The 22,142-nt window shown below is 40.9% G+C and overlaps 1 protein-coding gene across 6 annotated transcripts in view; it reads left to right on the forward strand.

Annotated features, from left to right (window-relative positions):
- The window catches only part of MATN2 (matrilin 2), a 142,376-nt gene extending 121,412 nt beyond the window's left edge, over positions 1-20,964 (forward strand). The window contains exons 11-19 of one of the 6 annotated variants that reach the window (XM_058275761.2): positions 2,241-2,363; positions 3,850-3,972; positions 5,941-6,063; positions 9,724-10,137; positions 12,190-12,342; positions 17,673-17,744; positions 18,069-18,203; positions 18,562-18,660; positions 20,411-20,964. In XM_058275761.2, the coding sequence (XP_058131744.1) occupies positions 2,241-2,363; positions 3,850-3,972; positions 5,941-6,063; positions 9,724-10,137; positions 12,190-12,342; positions 17,673-17,744; positions 18,069-18,203; positions 18,562-18,660; positions 20,411-20,466 (1,298 nt within the window). In that variant the 3' untranslated portion in view covers positions 20,467-20,964. The remainder of the gene's footprint in view (positions 1-2,240; positions 2,364-3,849; positions 3,973-5,940; positions 6,064-9,723; positions 10,138-12,189; positions 12,343-17,672; positions 17,745-18,068; positions 18,204-18,561; positions 18,661-20,410) is intronic. The other 5 variants (XM_058275762.2, XM_058275763.2, XM_058275765.2 and 2 more) reach the window with 5 other exon arrangements.
- Positions 20,965-22,142: the final 1,178 nt, after the last annotated feature.

Raw genomic sequence — 22,142 nt, forward strand, 5'->3', positions numbered from 1 at the left:
TACTGCAGACTCTGTTCATTTGTGTACCAGCCTCCTAAGTGTGAGTGGAAGACTGCCCTTCTTTTAGAGAGAAAATGTTTTCCTCCTGCTCCCTGAGATTTCTCATAACCCCTTTCACCCATTGCATTTAAGTGATGGTTCCTAGTTGGCCTGTCCTACCTCTCTTCTGTGGATTTGATTCTAGGTACTTCTTTAAGCTCTTGGCTCCTTTATTCCTTTTCTCTTCCATTTCTTACTGTGCATCTGTGTACCTGTGTACCCTCAGTATGCTGGGTGCTTCCCAGGTGTAAGAAGCAGCATATGCAAGCCCAGAATCCAGAGAGGGAGCTGCAGGAGGTTGAGTGTGTTGAGTATGGAATGCAAGAGGGAAACTGAGGAGAGATGAGCCTGGAGAAGCATGTGGGACAGATCACCCACAGCCTTGAGAGGGACATTCAACTACTTGGAGGCCTAGCGTCATTGAGAAAACAATTTTAGATTGTCTTTTAAGAATCAGGCAGGCTGTCTGAGCACACTCTACTGTGATGATCAGTGGATGTGCAGCTCCACCAGAGAACATGGAGGTGACAGATTTGAAATCTAGTCTCCCATCTCCCCCCACTACAGCTAAGCAATTTACCTCTGCAAGTTAAAGCACCTTGGGGAGGTCACTTCCCCTCTCTGGACATCAGTTTCCTCAACTTTAAAATGAAGGAGGGAGGCAGATGTGGCTCAAGCAATTGGGCTCCCGTCTACCATATGGGAGGCCCTGGGTCCGATTCCCAGGGCCTCCTGGTAAAGGCGAGCTGGCGGCCCGCACGGTGGAGCCCTGGTGCAGCAAGATGACCAAAAAAAGGAGACACAGAGGAGAGACAGTGAGAGATGCAGCAGACCAGGGAGCTGAGGTGGCTCAAGCAATTGAGTGCCTCTCTCCCACACTGGAAGGTCCTGGGATCAGTTCTCGGTCTCTCCTAAAGAGAAAGATGAGAAGAAAAAACAAGCAGAAACAGAAAAACCACACAGCACATGGGCACAGAGAGCAGACAGTGAGCACAAACAATGGGGGAGGGGGGGAATAAATAAATAAATAATCATAATCAATAAAGGAGTTGGACCTGTTCATCTCCAAGTTCCTGGAGCCACAAAATGATGACAGTGCTTGGTACAGAGTAAATGTCCAATAAACATGCGCTAGAGCACCCACCATCTCCCCAGGCCAAAGGCACCCCGTGGCAGTGAGTCAGGGACGGGGGGCTCTCTTTGTTAGGAAACGACTGAAGCATTTTGCTCCAGGCGAGTAACATTGGCTCTGAGGAGAAGCTGTCTCCAAGTTGGCTTCCAGATTTCATTAGCTAGAAAGGGGTCAGAACTTGTGGTTAGGCAGTTAACTACAGTCACCCTTGGTATTCTTGAATTTACCACGTGTGGTTTTCTTTAATTTTTGAGTGACCCAGAATGTTTCTGACATGCAGAAATTGGACATTTTGCTGAAAAAATATGATTTGTGCATTCTGCAAGTCTGGTGTGTGGGAGAGAGTGAGAGGGACCAGCTGGCTAGCAGCATCTATCGCACAAAGTTCTCATGTAAAATAATTCCTCAAAAAAACCCTGCGAGGTGGATCTAATTACCCTCAATTTTCATAGTAGAAAACCTTCTATCCCCCTCATCCTGCTTCGTTTTTCTCCATAGCACTTTTCCCACCTGGCATATCATTTATTTGTTTGTCTATTGTTTGTCTTCCATGCACCCCACTCACCCTATCCCCACTGCCAAATGTTAGCTTCACAAAAGCAGAAGCTTTGTTTTATTCACTGTTATATCCCCAGAGCCTAGAACAGTGCCTGGCTCATAGGAGGAGTCAATAAATATTGGTTGACTGAATGAATATAGGAATGAATTAATTACCTAAGTGTGATACGTTTATACATACATAAGTAGATAAGTAAATAAGTTGATATTATAGTTATATAGTAACCAATGAGGTTGAACTTATTTCTAATATTTATAGGTCATTTATATCTCTCTTTTTATAAATTGTCCATGTTTTTTGTTCATTTTTCCTCTGAAGGTGGTTATATTGTTTTATTGGTATATGCTCTTTATGTATTAAAATATTTACTAATGGACAGTCTTTCTTTTTGAAATGTGTAGTATGAGATAAGATGCTTTTTAAATTTAAAGTGTTGGAAATATTTTTTAAGATTGAATTGAAATGTCTGATCATTTTCTTCTGTTTCCGTAACCCCAATTTGTTGCTCAGCATTGGACTCCTGTGCTTTGGGGAACCATGGTTGTGAACATTCATGTGTCAGCAGTGAAGACTCTTTTGTGTGCCAATGCTTGGAAGGTTTCATACTCCGTGAAGATGGGAAAACATGCAGAAGTAAGTTTTTATTGGAGCTCCACATTATTGTGTTTGACCATGGCATTAAGTCCACCATACTGATCTTTATGTAAATCAGTTGCTCTCAAAAGTCTAGAGAGCAGATGTAGCTCAAGTGGCTGAGTGCCTGCTTCCCATGTACAAGGTCCCAGGTTCAATCCCTGGTACCTCCTAAAAACCAACCAAACAAACAGACGAAGAAACCAACTCAGGGGAGCTGATGCAGTTCAGTGGTTGAGTGCTGGCTTCCCATATATGAGGTCCTGGGTTCAACCCCAGTCCCAGTACCTTAAAAAAAAAAAAAAAAAAAAAAGGTCTATGCCACATGACAACTAAATGTAATGCTGGATCCTGGATCAGAAAAAGGTGAAATCTAAACAAACGGTGGCCTTTAGTTAATAATAATGTATCAGTATTATAACAAATGTACCATACTAATATAAATTGTTAATAAGGACCTATAGTATAATATGGGAACAATGACTATCTTCTCAGTTTTTCTGAAATCTAAAACTGTTCTACAAAATAATCTATTGAAAAGAAAGCAGAAATAAAAAAGTCACTGCCAGAGCTGAAACTGACGTTGATAATTCAGGCTCTGTGACAAGAAATAGTATTCTAGTGGAAAAATGTACAGTCTTAAATCCAAGATGCACCTTCTAGCTCTACTATTTATTATCTTGGAGAGTTGCTTAGCTTCTCTGAGCCTCTGTTTATCTTTAATAATGTTGTTGTTGTCATTTTGGTGGCACAAATCCCTCACAGAGTCCACTTTCCAATAAGGCCAGTCTTACATTTTGGAAAGCAAAGCCTCTTAGATGGGGCCAAGACAAGCTTGCCCAAGACAAGCAGACTTCAAGTAAAATTCTAATGTAAATCTTAAGACACATCCCAGATAATCAAAAGGGAATTTGTAACCCTGAGCAAGTGATTTTCATCCCTATCAGCCATATTCTTCTCACGCATCTCAAAGCACTTTGCAAAAAGAAACTCAGATTGATGGTATTTGAAGAAAAGATGTGTAACTGGAATTATTACTCTCGTTTCTCAGACAGTAAAGCTAGGTAGGACTCCAAGGGCTTAAGTGAATCCCTTAAGTGACATATTAAGTCAGGGACAAAACCAAAAATAGACTTCAGTGCTGCTAAGCTAAATTGATGTTTAATCCCTTAAGTAATCATACCAACAGTGTTTCCATTCCAATATCAGAAGCTAAGGTTGCAGAAAGCTGTTGATGGATTGCATTTTTATGAGACACCAAAGTAGGTGCTGGTGAATGATGATGGTGATAGTAGTAAGGAAAGTTTGAAGAGTTAGCCCAAATGACAGTCACTAAACTCTGTCCTCATTTTTACCTTTCTGCCCTGTATATCACTGAGCTCACTGTGGTACCAGAGTCAGTGACTGAGATGGATGGTCCTCCAAGGTGAAGCTCATGTAAAATTGCTGTTGGTGAAATTATGCTGACTTGCTCTGCTGTCCTCAGGGAAAGATGTCTGCCAAGCAGTAGACCACGGCTGTGAGCACATTTGTGTGAACAGTGATGAATCGTACGTCTGCAAGTGCTTGCAGGGATTCCAGCTCTTGCAAGATGGGAAACGCTGCAGAAGTAAGTAGCCTTGAGGTAGAGAAGAGCTTTTCCAACCATGTGGTCCAGATGGTTATGGAACTTAATTTAATCTTTAAAAGCTTCTTTCATTACCAGTGTCACAGTTAGAGATTCCCGTGTTGGGTGCTCCGAAGGGGTTTGCTAATGATCAGTTCAGCCCACCCGTAGTTCTTCAGGAATTCTCAGTCGAGGGCCTGGGGTTGTCATTCCCTTCGCTTGTTTTCATTTTGGCCCTTTCCATGATAGACAGGGGATGCCCAGTTCCTAGCACTGTGCCTGACTAGTCAGACTGCATGAAAATCTCTGCATCAATCACTACAGGGTTTGAAGAAATATAATTAGAGTGATTTTTCTTATAAACGGGTAGAGAGAGGGAGAGGAGCTAAAGAGATTGTGGATTTTATTTATCCATTCTATCATTTGCTTCTGTAGATCACTCAGAACAGACTCTGAGAGTTTATTTGAAGGTGACTCTGGGATTGCGTTTGGCTTTTGCTAAAAGATATATGGTTCCCAAAGGAAGAGAGGGACATGGACACACTAGCTCAGTGCGTGGACATTAGAAGAATACAGGGCAGGATTTTTTTCTCCTCTGTAAGATTCTGAACTGTTAATCCCCAACTCCGAGGGATCTTGACACTGTCTACTTGATTTTGACACTCTGCCCCGATGGGTAAAACGGCCCTTTTAAATTAGAGGCAAAATTAATTCATTTGCTTCTGAGGTTGATTTTTGGGAATTTACTTACAAGACTCCTTGAATGGAACTCACTGTCCTCATTCTTAATCCAGGAAGAGGGGCTCCTACCTTTACCCACATGTCCTGCTCGGGCACCTGACTCTTGAGATGCTACTGCTTTCCTGCTCCAGAGCTCCCTGCATAATCCTAGGTCTTCCTTCACGCTGGGTGTCCCTTCTGTGGATCCCTTGCTTACCGTTCTGGAGATACTATGATGTCAGTCTGATCAGTTTGTTCACGCCTGTGTTTGTGTAAATGTGTGCATGCACACACACCATTTACTTACACAGTGCATTTATTGCACAACCAATTGAGCTACTGTATCAACTTCTACTTTCTCACTTTCTACAAGGGTCTGTAGTCACTGCTTCCAATATTGCATGAAGTGTCTCCTTTTAGAGAGCTAATGACAGAGGAGAACCCTAGGCTTTTATGACATGGAGGAGGAAGAACTGTGATCAGTCTCAGAAGATTCCTTGCCTCAGCTGTGTCATCAACTTGCTGGATGACTTTGGGCAACTCTGTGAAACTTTTTGAGAATCTGTTTCTTCATTTTTAAGTTAGGTACGATTATCCCTGCTTTCCTCCACAGGATATTGTGGTGATTAAGGGCTGTAAATACTTTGTTTTTTTTAGGCAGCATTGGGGATTGAACCTGGGACTGCATGGGAAGCATACGTGGGAAGCAGGTGCTCGAACACTGAGCTACATCCACTTGCCAATATGAGTTGGTTTTTTTCATTTGTTTTGTTTTTAGACAGAACCAGGGATTGAACCTGGGACCTCGTACATGGGACGTAGGTGCTCAACCATTTGATCTACATCCATTCCCCTGTAAATATTTTGAAGGGTATAAAAGCACCTCATAGATGAGAAATGGTCCTTAGATAATCAAAACTGGAGTGTTTGGTATATGTGTGCAAAAAAATCAGAAGCTCAGGAAAATCAAAACCCAAAGCACACGTAACAATTCTAAAAACGAACAATAAAACCAGGAACCCTATTGCTCACCTCACCATCCAGGCTGGAGGAAGTGAGAGCTTTCTTAGAGGAGCTTTTCCCTTAGCACAGCCTATCCTGAGTATTAGACTGAAAATGAAATGTTATAAAGGCTGGAGTAGAGATCGGTTTTTAAAAATGGATTGCTTCAGTGATGGCCCCTTACATGACTATTCAGCCCAACTTATTTCTACACTGATGGGATTGTTCAACTCCCCACATTTTCCTCAGGGAAGGACGTCTGCAAATCGACCCGCCATGGCTGTGAACACACTTGTGTTAATAACGGCCATTCATACATCTGCAAATGCTCACAGGGATACGTTCTAGCCGAGGACGGAAGACGGTGCAAGAGTGAGTGATCTGAACTTGGCTCTCTGCTTTGATTTAGTTTTGGAGTAACTGCTTTTTGGAATATTTTTAGGGAACAAATCCCTCACCTCTGTTTCTCTCATAAATATGAGACAGTGGGGAAGACAGAGCTTAATCAGTACACCTGTGAAAAAACTTTCTAAGCTCATTATCAGTCAAAAGGGTAAAGTGATCTTAGGCTGGATAAGAATATCTGGAATGAGGGAGGTAGAAATTATGTTCTGTTTTGTGTTAGGGAATTATATTCAGTTCTGGGCATCACGCTTTAGAGAGAGAGAGATGATGGATCAAAGGTTTAAACATTAGAAAGATAATAAAACCACAAAAGTAAGAGAAGAATTCCTGAGATAATTATTTTATAATCTGAATAGAGAAGACCTTGATAAATATCACATGAAGTATAGAAGCCATAAAAGGAAAATATATATTAAGGAATTAAAGCTATGATACCTTGCTGTGGTAGGCAATGATAAATTAGTGTCCATCCATAAGAGACTGGTTAAATAAATTATAGTACTTCCATACAGTAGAATACTATGGAGCTGTTAAAAAGAACAAAGTAGCTCTAGATGTACTAATATAGAATGGTTGCCAAGGTATTTTAAGTGAAAAAAAGCATGGTGCTGAATGGTTTGTATAGTATGTTAATGTTGTTTATTCTGTAAAAGATTCTAACATATACATTCTCTAGATGGATGTCAGATAGATAGATAGACAGACACTTGTAATGTTTGAATTTTGCACTGTGCATATATTATTTTTTAGAAAATCAAAATTAAAGGAAAAGGATAAAGACTAACAAGATTTAGAGAGGATCAACATCATGGTGAGGGAGTTCAGTACCACATCAAGTGAGGAATAAAGGAAAAAACTGGGGATCTTTGTCGAAAAAGAAGACTTGAAGTACCCTTCAAATACTAAAGTGGCTGCCACCTCATTCATTCGTCTTGATACATGATCCCCAGGGAGGGAAAGTACCTTGGGGAAAACCCACAGCTCAGCCTGAGGACAAGGAAACTTTCTATCAGGGAAGCTATGTGATTAATTAGCTAAGAGCACAGGCTTCAGAATCAGACAGACTTGGATTTGAACCCCAACTCATACTACTTGTATGACTTTGGACAAATTCATTAATGTCTCTGAGTCCCCATTTCTTCATCTATGAAATAAGGATAATGATAGTGTTTACCTCACAGTATTTACCTCATCGTCATGAGGAATAAATGAAATTATGCGTTTAAAGGCCTTTAGCCCAGTGTTGGCACATAGTAAGAGTGTACCAAATGATAGCTATTATAATCATCAACAGCAGAGCTGTCCAGAGCTGCTTTGATGGTAAGGTGATGAGTTCCCCATCAGCAGAGGGGTTCAGGCCCAGGCTGAATGGTCACTGGGTTGGGAAGTTGTAAGATGATGTGAGCAAGCACCAGGGGGCTGGATTAAATAAATCTTGTACAATGAAATTCTGAAACTCTGTGAAGATTAAATTCTGAAAGCAAAACAGAGCTCCAAAAACTACCCAAGAGAAAATGCCCAAAGAAAGTCAGAATGAACCTCCTTCAAGGAAGAAGCCAGCAGGTGGAGCCGTCTGTCATTCTTCCTGGGTCTAAAAAAAAATGTCTGGACACTTCTCATTCCTTGGGGAAGCCTTCTGGGCCCCCATCTGTGTGTGAAGGCTGCAAATGTTGGTTTCCTTTTTCAAAAAAAAAAAAGTAGATTTGTTTTACTTTTTTTCTCTCCCCACTCCCTCGTTGTTTGCACTTGCTCTGTCTGTTCATCTTCTTTGCTTCTTTAGGAGGCATTGGGAACCGAACCCAGGACCTCTGATGTGGGAGGGAGGCACCTATTCACTTACGCCACCTCTGTTCCCTGCTTTATTGTTTCTCTCATTATGTTTTTCCTGTTTTGTCTCTTGTTGCATCGTGTTGTCACATCACCTTGCCGCGCCTGCCTATTGAACCAGCTCACCATCTTGCTCGTGCTCTTTAAGAGGCACCCAGAACCTCTGCTCCCTGCTTTGTTGGGTCTCTCATTATGTTTTTTCTTCTTGTGTTTCTTATTGCATCATCTTGTTACATCAGCTTGCTGCGTCTGCCTTTCACACCACCTTACTGTCTTCTTTAGGAGGTACCAGGAACTGAACCACAGACCTCCCATGTGGTAGGCGAGAGCCCAATTGCTTGAGCCACATTTGCTTCCCACTGATCCTTTTGTAAGAAAAGTGTGTATAGGGAAGAGGAGAAAATAGGCTTGCTGCTGGAAAATTATTCTAGTATTTCTGAAATCTACTACAGAGCCATGTACATGTCCTCTGAGAATCTTTTCTAGGTTGATTCAAGGACAGGCTATGCATATAGATGAAGCTCTGAATTGACCATTTCCTCTTTTGCTAATAAGGGCTCAGTAGGTTGAGTAATGAGAACAGGCACTTGATGGAGAAAAAGAAGACCCCAAGACCTCCATACTCATGCTCACAATTGCACACACACACACTTACATTGGCAAGTAACGTGGGCCTGGCATAGAAATACATTTGCATATGTGTGTCTTTACTCACTTAGATTGCTGTGCTTTCATTTTCAAAGATTAGATAGCTACTCAATATATGAAAGAGAATGTTATAGCACCTATTAGAAACTTCACTTGAAATAAGATCAACTTGGGATCTGTACATTTTTGTAATGCTGCCCTCAATAACAAAAGGCTCTCCACACTCAGATTGCTTAAGAATTTGTGTAAAGCTTTTCTCTCTCTTTTAATGTCAACCATCTGAACCAAAATCTTCAGAGGAGAGTAAAAGCATTTGCCATGATGATTCATTATTAAGCTTTAATAGGTCAGTAGGGTGCTACCCAGTGGATACCTCATTCATCTAGTCTTTCAATAAGCATTTATTGAACACCTATTATGTGCCAGGCACTGGGGATACAGAAACAAATCCTTGCTGAGGAGGACTTCTCAGACAGGAGGAGACAGAGGCATAATTAACGAATTACTATTCACTAACCTAAAAGCAACTTGGTGTCAGAGATTTTTTCTTAGTCACTATTGCAATCCTCTGCCCACTGTCTTACACAAAGCAGATGCTCAATAAATAATTTTAAAAAATAAATTATCAGGACCAGGGTATGTAGAGTAACTAATACAAGCTGGGTTACCAGGAAAGCTTCCTGGAAGAGTGATGGCTGAGCTGAATTTTAAGAATCTCCTCCATTTTCTGTCAGAATGCCAGTACTAGGGCCACATCACCCTCCTGGAATGGAGTTACGGGAATCTTTGAGTATTGCCAGACTCTTCAGTATAGTCTACACACAGTCCCTCCCACACCTGGCTGTCAATGAAACAGGATTTAGTATGGACTTGGTTTCCTAGACAATTTGTACATATGTTTTTGCTATGAAAAAATACCATTTTTATCATTTGGACAAGCCAAACATAAAGGCAAGAATGAAAATTGTTTCCATGATTCTCCCCACATCTCTTATCTGTCCTGTGTATTATCTAAAGAAGAACATTCTTTGGCAAAGACAGTTCCACAAAGTGGTTATGCCTCCAACTGAATCATAATTTTCTTCTATTCTTGTACATAAGTGATTTTTTATTATTTAACTATCTAATGCAACTTTCCTTTCATTAATGTAGGATGCACTGAAGGCCCAATTGACCTGGTCTTTGTGATTGATGGATCCAAGAGCCTTGGAGAAGATAATTTTGACATTGTGAAGCAGTTTGTCACTAGAATTATAGATTCCTTGGCGATCTCCCCCAAGGCTGCTCGAGTGGGGCTGCTCCAATATTCAACTCAGGTCCGCACAGAGTTTACTCTGAGAAACTTCAGCTCGGCCAAAGACATGAAAAAAGCCGTGGCCCATATGAAATACATGGGCAAGGGCTCAATGACTGGGCTGGCCCTGAAACACATGTTTGAGAAAAGTTTTACAGAAGTAGAAGGCGCAAGGCCTCTGTCCTCACGGGTACCCAGAGTGGTCATCGTGTTCACCGACGGACGCGCTCAGGATGACGTCTTCGAGTGGGCCAGTAAAGCCAAGGCCAACGGTAATATGGGCTGGACACATGGTTTACCCCACTCGAGGTTCCAGTTTCTTAAACTCACTCAGGCCTCACAGCTGGCCAGCTTTGGCAAGTAGAACAGCCTCCTCTCAGCTGCCTTTACACACCTTTACTAAACTGCCACCTAGAGGCCTTAAATAAAGTACTCTGAGAAAGGATGAGAAAGTCTTGCAGACCAGGTGGTTAGTCTCCACGCAGACCACACCCAGGTCGTCATCTACTCTGCTTTACTAGCCAGTGGGTGACCTCCAGTGTGTGACCTCCTGTGGAGAGAATCAACCCTGAGCATGCTATTTAAACACAGATAGACACAACAGTTCCCAAACACTGGTCTGGTTGCTTTAGAATCACCTGAAGAGCTTGTTAAAAATAGATTCCCAGTGGGAATTTCTACTGATATATTTTTTAAAATCATTCTTTCAGGTGAACACTCTGAAAGCACAAGAGCCCTAGGAGAGAGATTATTCCTGCGTTTCCAGGAAGTAAAATTTAGTTTTTGAGGAAATCAAAAGTTGAAAGAGATTATGATTCACCTAAACTTTTGTTGCTCAGGAAAGTTCAATCTCTTCTCCAAGGTTTTCCTGCCCTGTGTCTCATACAGGGAGGGAGCTGAAGGTGTCCTTCATTTTACAGCTGTGCGGTGCAGCAGAAGAGTACAGCCCTTGGCAAAAGGAAACCAAAAGCTCAGAGGCTTAGTAGACACAGGTTATGGTGAATTCAGCCTCTGGATTCCTTGGGGAGATGAGGAAACTTCATGCTCTGAAGCAGTTTGGAAGCCACTTTCTGAAAGTACCTTTTCAGGGCACGGTTCTTTCGCAGGTCCAAAAGGTGGGGAAAGGTATGCACAGACCAAGGCCTCATCCAAGACGTTATGAATCCAGTGCCAAGGTCAGGTCTGGCACATAGTAGGTGCTTAACAACACTTGCTGAGTGAGTGCACAAAGCAATGAAAGTAGCAGCAACCAGCAATATCATTGAACTCCATTGCTCTTCCCAGAAAGGCTGGTTCAAATTGACATTCAGTCACTCTGTGAAGCAGGCCATTTTATAGATATCATTTACCTCACTATTCACTATTTTGTTTTCAGTTCCAAGGATGGTAGTCACAAAAAGTTTCCTGTCCTGAATTATCTGGTTGGATTGTGAAACTGGCTCTTCACACCCAGTTCCTCTGCTTCCAGTCGAGGTCAGCTTACTAGAGTTCATGACAAACCCATGGGCCCCACCAGCCCGCATTCTAAAAAGCACTGGGGGAAGTGTCCTGGTCTCCAGAGGCAGTGGTTAGCCCTTTTATTTATCTCAGGAAGGCCAATCTACCTTACCCTTTTCTCCACTCAAACATCCATGAATCATCCAAAGGTAGGTGGTAGAAGAGGGTATTTGGTTCTTGAATCAACAAGATTTATCTGGTGACATCCTCTGATGAATTTAATTACTCCTATGTACAGTTAACATAATCTTAAGATAGTAGCTATCCTTTTTAGGAATTTATCATGAAATCACTGGGCTTCCAGACAAATATGCTGCACTTGGCTATTGCCCTTTCACAGACTTAGAACAAGGCATAACTCTTGCCCCTTGACTTAGTGAGCCATTTTATGTGTATTTTTAAAATCTCATCTAATGAATTAGCCAGAGTAAGATATCAGTGCTGAAAAATGTTGGAAATCAACAGAACTTAAGTTCTTATTGTGATTTACTTTCACGAGGCAGGGGTGTCTAATGATTACATTTGTTTAGAAAAGTTTTTGGAGCAACGCCATATCCCTTTTGGAAATCTAAGGTTAGCACTTGGGTTTGTTCTTTTTCCTGACTTTGGACATTTCTAATGGTCTGCAGATTCTCCTTTTCAGCTTGGCACATCGTCACAAAGCTGTGTCTTTTCAAGAGTAGTGAGTGGAATGCAGCTTCACTTGGCCCCAGGTCAATTCAAAGTTCCCATCAATATCTAGCTGTCTTCATAGCAGTACACACACAACTTCCAGACGCTGGAATACAACTCTAACTACCTTCTTCTTCCTTTGCTCTGCTCCTTAGGTATAACTATGTATGCCGTAGGGGTGGGAAAAGCCATTGAGGAAGAACTACAAGAGATTGCCTCCGAGCCCACAGAGAAGCATCTCTTCTATGCTGAAGACTTCAGCACAATGGGGGAGATAAGTGAAAAACTAAAGAAAGGCATATGTGAAGGTACTATAGTTTATGTCTAGGAAAGACGTTTGCACACACAGCAGCATGAACCTTTGAACAAGAAATTCTCAACCCAGGGGAAAAGTGGATCAGGGAAGAAAAAATAATAATAGCTATCATTGCTTGAGCATTTGTTCTCTTCCAAGCAGTATGATAGTGTTTGACACACAGGCATACTTAATCATCACAAAAACCCTACAGAGATGATCGTTTAATAAACAACCATAGGGAAGCGGACTTGGCCCAATGGATAGGGCATCCGTCTACCACATGGGAGGTCTGCAGTTCAAACCCCGGGCCTCCTTGACCCGTGTGGAGCTGGCCCATTCGCAGTGCTGATGTGTGCAAGGAATTCCCTGCCACACAAGGGTGTCCCCCATGTAGGGGAGCCCCACGTTCAAGCAGTGTGCCCCATAAGGAGAGCTGCCCAGCACAAAAGAAAGTGCAGCCTGCCCAAGAATGGCACCGCACACACAGAAAGCTGACATAACAAGATGACGCAACAAAAAGAAACACAGATTACCGGTGCTGCTGACAAGGATAGAAGTGGTCACAGAAGAACATGCAGCGAATGAACACAGAGAGCAGAGGACTAGGGAGGGGGGGGTGGAAGGGAAGAGAAATAAATAAAAAATAAATCTTGAAAAAACAAACAACCGTTATATTATGGTTCATCAATTGTAACAAATGTACCACAGTAATGAAAGTTGTTGTTAATGGGGGAAAATGCAGGAAGGGGAGGGGGTGGGGTTTAGGAGAATCCCCTGTATTTCTGATGTAACATTTATATAATCTAAAGCTTCTTTAAAAATAAAGGGTAAAAAATTAAAAAAATAAATAAAATAAACAACCATTATGTTATTAGGAGAGATATTGCAGGATTTCAAGATATGCTTGTAATTGGAGGGGAAAGAGATGATAGTACTCAAGACCATTGTTGAAAATTTAAAGAATGCCCTGCCCAGCCTTGCATAGACTACTTCTGTTTACAGAACATTAGCCTGCCCTTTAAAATTTACATTTTTTGTACACTAGTTCTCTGTGCTTTTGTTTTCTCCAGCTCACAAACTACAGGCATGCTTACATGTAGTTCTATCCAAAACCCATTTTTCCTTTTACTCATCTCAGGTTCAGTCACCAATAAAATCTCACTATAAGTTATGTGTCTTACTGTCCAGAAGGAAAAGATTCTGAGATGAACGGGGGATTGGGGGGAAAAGGCCTTTCAGATTTCTAATATGAAGAGATGTTTTGCCTCTAAGCTCTTTCGTTCAAGGAGAAATGCCTGAAGTAGAGCTGTTGTATCTGCACCTTGTTCTTTTGACAGCTTTTAAGTTTTTTCTGCCTAACTTCTAGACTTGACATTTCTGGCAGCAGTCTCAAATAAGAAGACACACTTTAGGGATCCAGGCTTCCTTTACTTGAGAGAACTGCCACAAAGTGGTCTTGGGTTATTGTGGTAAATGACTGCTTATTTGAATCTTTGGTGTTGCCAAACAAAATGAAATACCTAGGACAACCAGCAAGATGGTGGCAGAGTGAGGAACTCCTAAAGTCAGATCCTACTATAGGGCAATTAGTAAACACCCAGAACTATCTGAAGCTAGCTGAAGCACCTGTTTGGGGGCTCCAGGAGGCCAGAAGAGCATCCTGCAACATCCTTTTGAGGAATGGAGGGAGGAGACTGCCTGTCTGCAGAGAAGACGCGTAAATAGAGCGCTCCACACCCCGGGGCCAGTGCCCATCCTCCACTGGAAGCACAAGCCACCTTGGGAGCTGTTCTGTGGCTGGAATTGAAAGCTCCACTTCCCCAAAACAGGGAGGAAGAGACGGTTGGGTACCAACTTCAGCTACTGATGAGTAAATTCAGCGGCTAAATATAATCCTGAGAAGAGCTAAAGTTTGAGCCTGTCCAAGTCAGAAAGAGGCCGGGAGCTCCCATCTTAACTCTGCGCCTGGCACGAGGAGAAGCGGGGCAGACTGAAAATCCCAGTGCTGGTGGGGAACAACTTCTTTCCATCCAGGTCAGATTGCAGCTCTAGCCTGGGCCCCATTGCGACCTCCAGCAGGGAGGAAGCTGTAGGGACCTGTGCCAGCCTCCCTAGGAAATTGCCAGCCAAGCCGTGGAGGCTGGTGATTATCCTACTCTGGCAGTATGAGCTGCCCCAGGAGCAATTCTGTGGCTGGAATTGGAACTTCCATTTCCCAAAAACAGGGGAGGAGGAGATGGTTGGCTGCCGATTTTGGCTACTGATTGGTAGACTCGTCTGGCTAAGATATAAACGTGGGAACAGCTGGGGTGTGAATCTGCCCAAGTCAGAAAGAGGCCAGTGGCCACCATTTTGACTCCACCTCCAGCCTAAGGGGAAGCTGGCCTGACCAAAAACCACAGTGATAGTAGGAACCAGTTTCTTTCACCCAGATCGTCCTGCAGCCCTAGACTAGGCTTCAGCTCCTCCTCTGGCAGGGAGAAGGCTGGCTGGCCCTGCACCAGCCTATCCAGGAAACTGCAGGTACCTTAGGCTGGCACAGACTGAAAATCAGAAGTCTACTGGAGCAACCGCATTCGTCTTGGACCTGCACTGCATAGATTGCTGCACACACCTGCAGCTCTATCCCAGACCCAGGCATGGGAAAAAGGGGCATGAAGCTTCATCAGTCTCTCTGGGCAACTAGAGTCTAGGCCTGCATGACTTGGATTATTCCACACAGCTGTGACTCTTTCCCTACCTCTGGCAAAGGAGAAAGTTGGGAGACGCTTCATTGGTCCCTGGTGCAATGAGGGCAGCTTGAGCCTCCACAGCTTATAGCACCAATTACAATCTTGGCTCCTACTGCACAACCAGCAAGGGAGAAAGGGCAAGAAGCCCTAAACTAAAGAGAAAAACTGCACCCAGAATAAATACTCTAGTAATCCAGATGCCAAGACACCAACCAAAAATTACAATCCACACCAAGAAACAGGAAGCTATGGCCCAGTTAAAGGAACAAGATAAGCCTCCAGATGACACAAAGGAGTTGAGACAACTAATCATAGATGTTCAAACAAGTCTCCTTAATAAATTCAATGAAATGGCTAAAGAGATTAAGGATATTAAGATGACACTGGATAAGCACAAAGAAGAATTTGAAAGCAGATCTTATGGGAATGAAAGGTGCAATAAATGAAATTAAATATACACAGGAATCATATAATAGCAGATTTGAGGAAGCAGAAGAAAGGATTTTTGAGCTTGAAGAGATGGCCTCTGAAAGTGAACATACAAAAGAACAGATGAGAAGAATGGAAAAAATTGAACAAGTTCTCAGGGAACTAAATGACAGCATAAGGCATGCAAAAAATATTTGTCATGGGTGTCCCAGAGGAGAAGAGAAGGGAAAAGGAGTAGAAGGAAAATTTGAAGAAATAATGGTAGAAAATTTCCCAACCCTATTGAAGGACATAGATATCCATGTCTAAGAAGCAAAACATACTCCCATCCGAAAAAATGTGAATAAACCAAATCTAAGACACATACTCATCAGAATGTCAAATGCCAAAGACAGAGAGAAATAACATATAAGGGATACCCAATAAGATTAAGTGCTGTCTTAATCTCACCAGAAACCATGGAGCACCGAAGACAGTGGTCTGATATATTTAAGATACTACAAGAGAAAAACTTCCAGCCAAGAATCTTATATCCACCAGGACTGTCTTTCAAAAATGAGGACAAGATTAGGATATTCACAGATAAACAGAAACTGAGAGAATTTCTAAGCAAGAGATCAGATTTTCAGGAAATACTAAAGGGTGTACTGGAACCTAAAAAGAAAAGACAGGAGAGAGAGGCCTGGAAGACAGTCTAGAAATGAAGATTAGATCAATAAAAGTAACTAAAAGTGTCAAAAGAGTGTTGAAAATAAAATATGACAGGTAAAACTCAAATAGTCAGGAATAAACTTAAGCAATGATGTAAAGCACTTGTATTAAAAAAAATGCAACTCAATGTTAAAAGAAATCAAAAAAGTCCTAAATAACTGGAAGAACATTAGATGCTCATGGATTGGAAGACTAAATATCACATTAAGATGTCAGTTCTACTCAAATTGATATACATCTTCAATGCAATCCCAATAAAAATTCCATCAGCATTTAAAAAAAAAGAAAGAAAACATGATCATCAAATTTATTTGGAAGGATAAGGGGTCCTGAATAGCCAGAAACATCATAAAAAGGAAAAGCGAACCCTCATCTCCAGACTTTAAATCATATTACCAAGCTATAGTGGTAAAAACAGCATGGTAGTGGCATATTGACAGACACAAAGACCAATGGGACAAAATGGGTTCAGAAACAGACCCTCACATGTGCGGTCAAGTGATTTTTGACTAGCTTGTCAAACCCACATGGTGCTGGCAGAACAGTCCATTCATCAAATGGTGCTGAAAGAATTGGATATCTATAGCTGAAAGAAGGAAAAGACCCCTATCTCACACCTTATCCAAAAATTCACTCAAAATGGATCAAAAACCTAAAAATAAAAGCAAGAACCATAAAACTTCTAGAAGAAATTGTAAGAAAATATCTTGATGACCTGGTGGTAGGTGGGGGATTCTTAAAAGAGATAAGAGGAGGACTGAGATGAACTACTGATGTTTAACATATGCAGAAGTTTTTATTAGCTTTACTGTACAGGTGTGGAATGTATAGAGTGGATGGTAACACATAGTAACAGCTAGTTTATAAATTGGGATGTGGCTGAAAATGGTAGTCTAGGTATGTAAATGCCAACTGACAGAATGCTAGAGAATAATCTAGAAACTGAAAAGAAATAGCACAGTAAACCAAGAGGTGGACGAGAATTTTGGTTGATGATACAGATGCAAGAGTGTCCTTTGTGATCTAGAGCAAATGTATATCACTACTGCAGGGTGTTGGGAATGTGGAGAAGCATAAGAAAAATACAGCTGGAGTGACCTATGGACTGTGGTTAGCAATAATATATTCTTGCATCTATGCGAAAGATGTACTGTGTTGATAATGAGGCTGTATGGAAAATGTGAGCCAAATGTATACTATGGATATGGTAACAATCAGATGGTACCACAGTGTGGTGGGTTGATGGAGGGTGTTATATGGAAATTCTGCGCATGTGCATGGTTGTTTTATAAGTTTACAACTTCTGTCATAAAAAATATATTTAAAAAATAATAATATGGTGGGTTGGGCGGGGAAGAAATACCTTGGGTTATGGCAGGTAGGTGAAGAGTTGGTCTGGGACCAGCTTTCTAAAGGACCCGTGTATGTGGAAAACTGTCATTCCTTCTGGCCATCTTTTTCCTCTCAGCTCTGGAAGATTCTAATGGAAGCCAGGACTCCCCAGCACGGGAACTGCCAAAGATGGTCCAGCCGCCAACAGGTAAATTTTGTAAAGCAGTGTTTTCAGAACCTTCAGTGGATGATTCTATGGCTTTCCTTCAGACAAAAGTTGTTAAGAAGTGAGAGATTTACGTGATAATATTTATGATGATTTATGTTAAATATGGCTTTTCTTTCCCTCAATCAGATAGGAAACACTTTCTCTAAAGTTTAAGTAGTATTGTTAACTAGGACCTCTGCTGACAGTCTTTCCCAAAGTTAATCTATGTACTAGGAATACTGAGTACTTTACTCTGCTGATGGCTGTTTTATAACCATAAGCATGTTAGGCAAGTTTGACCTCAGTTATTTTTTTTCTTTACAGAATCTAAGCCAGTCACCATAAATATCCAAGACCTACTTTCCTGTTCTAATTTTGCAGTGCAACACAGATATCTGTTTGAAGATGATACTCTTTCAAGATCTACACAAAAACTTTACCATTCAACAAAACCTTCAGGTAATTCTAGGTAAAATATTACTATTAGGTATAGTGATATCAGCCTTTCAGTTTGCCGGCAAACTTAGTTTAAAAGTGGAAGTAAGAAAAAAAGGGAAAGTATGTAAAGTGAAGACTAAAAAAAATAAACTAAAAGAAACCCAAATAGTCTCCCTGCTAATGCTCAGTAAAGGCTACTTCCAGTGTTGAAGCATATACAGCCCTTTCTTGGTATTTACTTTACTGCTTCTGGCTGCACAGAAAAAGTTGGAACGTTTTTTTCATTATGGTTTCCTCCATATGCTGATTCAGTCCTTTTATTATATGTCTGGAAGTGTGGTGGAGTAGAGAGGTGAACACTTTCCATCTGCTTTCTCAGGAAGTCCTTTGGAAGAGAAACATGATCAATGCAAATGTGAAAACCTTATAATGTTCCAGAATCTTGCAAATGAAGAAGTAAGAAAATTAACACAGCGCTATATCCTTTACTATTATGATTGTGTGGAGTGCAAAGAACATTATCAAAACTTCACAAATATTTGATGGGGTCGTTTCCATAAAGTCAATAGTGAACTTCAGAAAAAATTATTGTCTTAAAAGAAAAAAAAGAAAAAAATTAGCCTGGAAGGTGTTTGAGCGTGAAGGGCACAGCTTAAAGGCAAGGGTCCAACACTTAGTTGCCATCTGCTGTTCTAGGAGGTTTAGCTGTAGGGCTGTCAGCCAGTCAGTAGGCAAAGACTTCCTCTCTGCTGGAAGAATATGGACACCAAAGCTGAAGGCGTCAGAGGTATAGCCGGTATAGGCAAAGAATGTTGTAGTATGAAGAGGTGGGGTTTTTGTTTGTTTGTTTTCTTATTTTCTTTTAAATTTACATTAAAAAAATATGAGGTCCCCATATGCCCCCCACCCCTCCCACATCAACAACCTCTTCCTGCATTACGGCACATCCCCTGCACCTGGTGAATACATTCTGGAGAACCGCTGCACCACATGGACAGTCCACATTGTAGTCCACACTCTCCCCCAGTCCACCCAGTGGGCCACGGCAGGACACACAACGTCCAGCATCCGTCCCTGTAGCACCACCCAGGACAACTCCAAATCCTCAATCTAAACTCCAAGTTTTTCCTTTAGCACAACAGCCACATTTGGATTGGTGTGCAGTTTCTGGAGGACTGCTTTTCTTGGCAACAGAGATCTTTTGTATCACCACTCTAAAAGATGAAACATTCTACGGAGGGAATGGCAGGATTCAATGATTCATTAAAACAATATTTCAAATAAAGGGAATGCTTTGGTATAATGGAGAAATGAGGATTCAGTGCTTTGACACACTGAACACCCTCGCAATTGCTCTGAACTTTAATTACAGTAAGCTGACTAAAGTCGGCTGATAGCTATCTCAATGTGCATTAAAGAGTCTACAGGGAAATGGTTTAATTCTGAACTACTTCTGTGCCAATGGGTTTAGATAATAAGTAACAACATACAGCAAATTCCTTCCTGAAAGTTGGAAATATGCTCGTGTAAGTAAAATAAAATAACCTCTCTGACAGTGGCTAATACTGATAATGAATCTGGGCTCTATTTCTGCCTTCAGGGGAGTGAGTGGAGGGTCTGAAAGCTTACAGAGAAGACAAACGCTTATTCTAATGCCCTTTTCCTCTCCCTTTTGCCACCTCCACCTCTGGAGATTCTTTTTACTTCACGAGAGTTACCAAGTACAAGATGCTAAGAAACACAGAAAAGAGTATAGGTTGGAATTCCTAAAGGCTACATTCCCCTTGGCCTAACCTGGCATCATGGGTGAAAACTCCATCTCCCTTCTCTCCTGACTTCATAACATCTTATATTTCAAGGTCTAATCATTTTCTTCACCATATTTCCAATCACTATAGCAAACTAATTTATAAGCAACAGGGGTCGGGGTGTACAATGGAATTAAAAAGGAAAAAAAAAAGTTCAAACTGAGCCACCTGGGTTCAACGTTAAAAAAAAATATTTAACCTGAAATTATTTATAATTTCAGTATTTATAAGTCTTGAAATAGCAAGTGTTAAATGAGTTACTATAAACATACAAGTCAGGGTTTTGTATGCTTGATAAAAATGGAAAAAAGCAAAGCCTTTTATTTTTCAGGGAAATTTTTTATATAGATAAATCAAATTGCATTTGAATGTAAATCAAAATAGGCAATTCAGATTCTTCTTCCTTAATTTGAGATTTACTAGAAGAAATGACACAGAGAATGGAAGCTCTGGAAAATCGCCTGAGATACAGATGAAGATTAGAAATGCTCTACATATGTGTACACGTCATTGTAGCAAGAATTACAACAAAGGCAGTTCACAGCCCCAAACTTCAAGATTATCATTAAGTCTGTAATGTTGTGATGTAAACCACTTGTACTGAAAAAGCTGGTTTGGCATAGAACAAAGACAAAAAGTAGACTCTAATTTGTATAAACATATTTAGGGGAAAAAAATTTCATCAGAATTCTATGAGTTCATCAAGTGAGAAGAAATAAGCTACTCAAGGTATTTTGTAACATACTGTGGATAATTGCTTCTGTCCCCTCCTGCCTTAGTGTTGTGATCTTGTTTGACTACAAAACAGTTTGCACAGTCTTTCTTCTGTAGAACACTGGCCATAGGAAAAGCTATTTTTTTGTATTGAACTTTACCTTGATGTATGTATATGGATGTATGCATAAAATCATAGGACATATGAACTTGTATAACAAGTTGAAATTTTTTATACAATATTAAAATCTGCTACTTAAGAGGATGGTATTCTGTGTAAAATTCTTAGCTTAACTGTAAATGCAAGATATGTATACATGAGAAATGGCCAATACACATATGAAAAATGCTGAATCTCACTGGTAAATCAGGGAAACCTGCATTTTTTAAGCAATACCTTTTTTCACCCATCAGCTTGGCAAAAATTAGTATGTTTGACTATATAATGGTAAAGATGTGGACTATGAGGCTCTGTACACTAATGAGAATGTAAATTGGTAGTCTCTTTGAGAACAAATCTGTCAGTATCTAGTAAAACTGAAAAATGGATACAACCCTGTAACTCTAGCATTTGCATTTACAACTATCCAACTAGAGAACTTTAGCACACACATAACAAGGAAATCAACACAGAGATTGAGAAAGCAACAAATTAGAAACTTAAACTTCATCAGAAAGGAAACTGACTGTGGTGTCTTACATACCACAGAAATACATTTAAAAGAAATGCACTAAATCTATGTGTATGTGGTAGAACTCAAAAACAAAGATGCTTTTATTTTCTTTCTTTAAAGATTTATTTATGCCCCCTGCTCATCCCCCACCCCCACCCCCAGCTGCCTGCACTCGCTCTCTGTTCTCTGTGCATTCTTCTGTATCTGCTTGTCTTCTCTTCAGATGGCACTGGGAACCAATCCTGGGACCGTCTGACATGGGAGAGAGTCACTCAATTGCTTGAGCCATCTTAGCAACCTGGTTTGTCGTGTCTGTCTTTCCTCTGTCTCTTGTTGTTCTTGTTGCATCATCTTGTTGTGTCAGCTTTCTGTGCCGGCCAGCTTGCTTTCTCCAGGGGGCTCCAGGAACCAACTTGGGACCCTCCAAATGGTAGACAAAAGCCCAATTGCTTGAGCCACATGTGCTTCTCCAAAGATGAATTTTAAAAGCCAATGACAGAATATGTTTACCATGACACCATTTCTATAAGAAAATTTTTAAAGCAAACATTGCTAGAAGTTCACACAAACATGAATATTTAAATACCAGAAGTGTTCTGGAAAGATATACACCAAAATAGTGTTGTCCTAGGGAAAAAAATGGCAACAGGGACAGGGTTAAGGTCAATGGGAGGAATTTAACTGTCATTCAAGGTGTTTCCTTAAATAAAAGTGAGCTTGAAAGATATGTATATCTGAATGGCATAGTAAGCTCAGGAAAGCAC

The sequence above is a fragment of the Dasypus novemcinctus genome, chromosome 14 (assembly GCF_030445035.2).
Source record: "Dasypus novemcinctus isolate mDasNov1 chromosome 14, mDasNov1.1.hap2, whole genome shotgun sequence".
Classification (NCBI taxonomy): domain Eukaryota; kingdom Metazoa; phylum Chordata; class Mammalia; order Cingulata; family Dasypodidae; genus Dasypus; species Dasypus novemcinctus.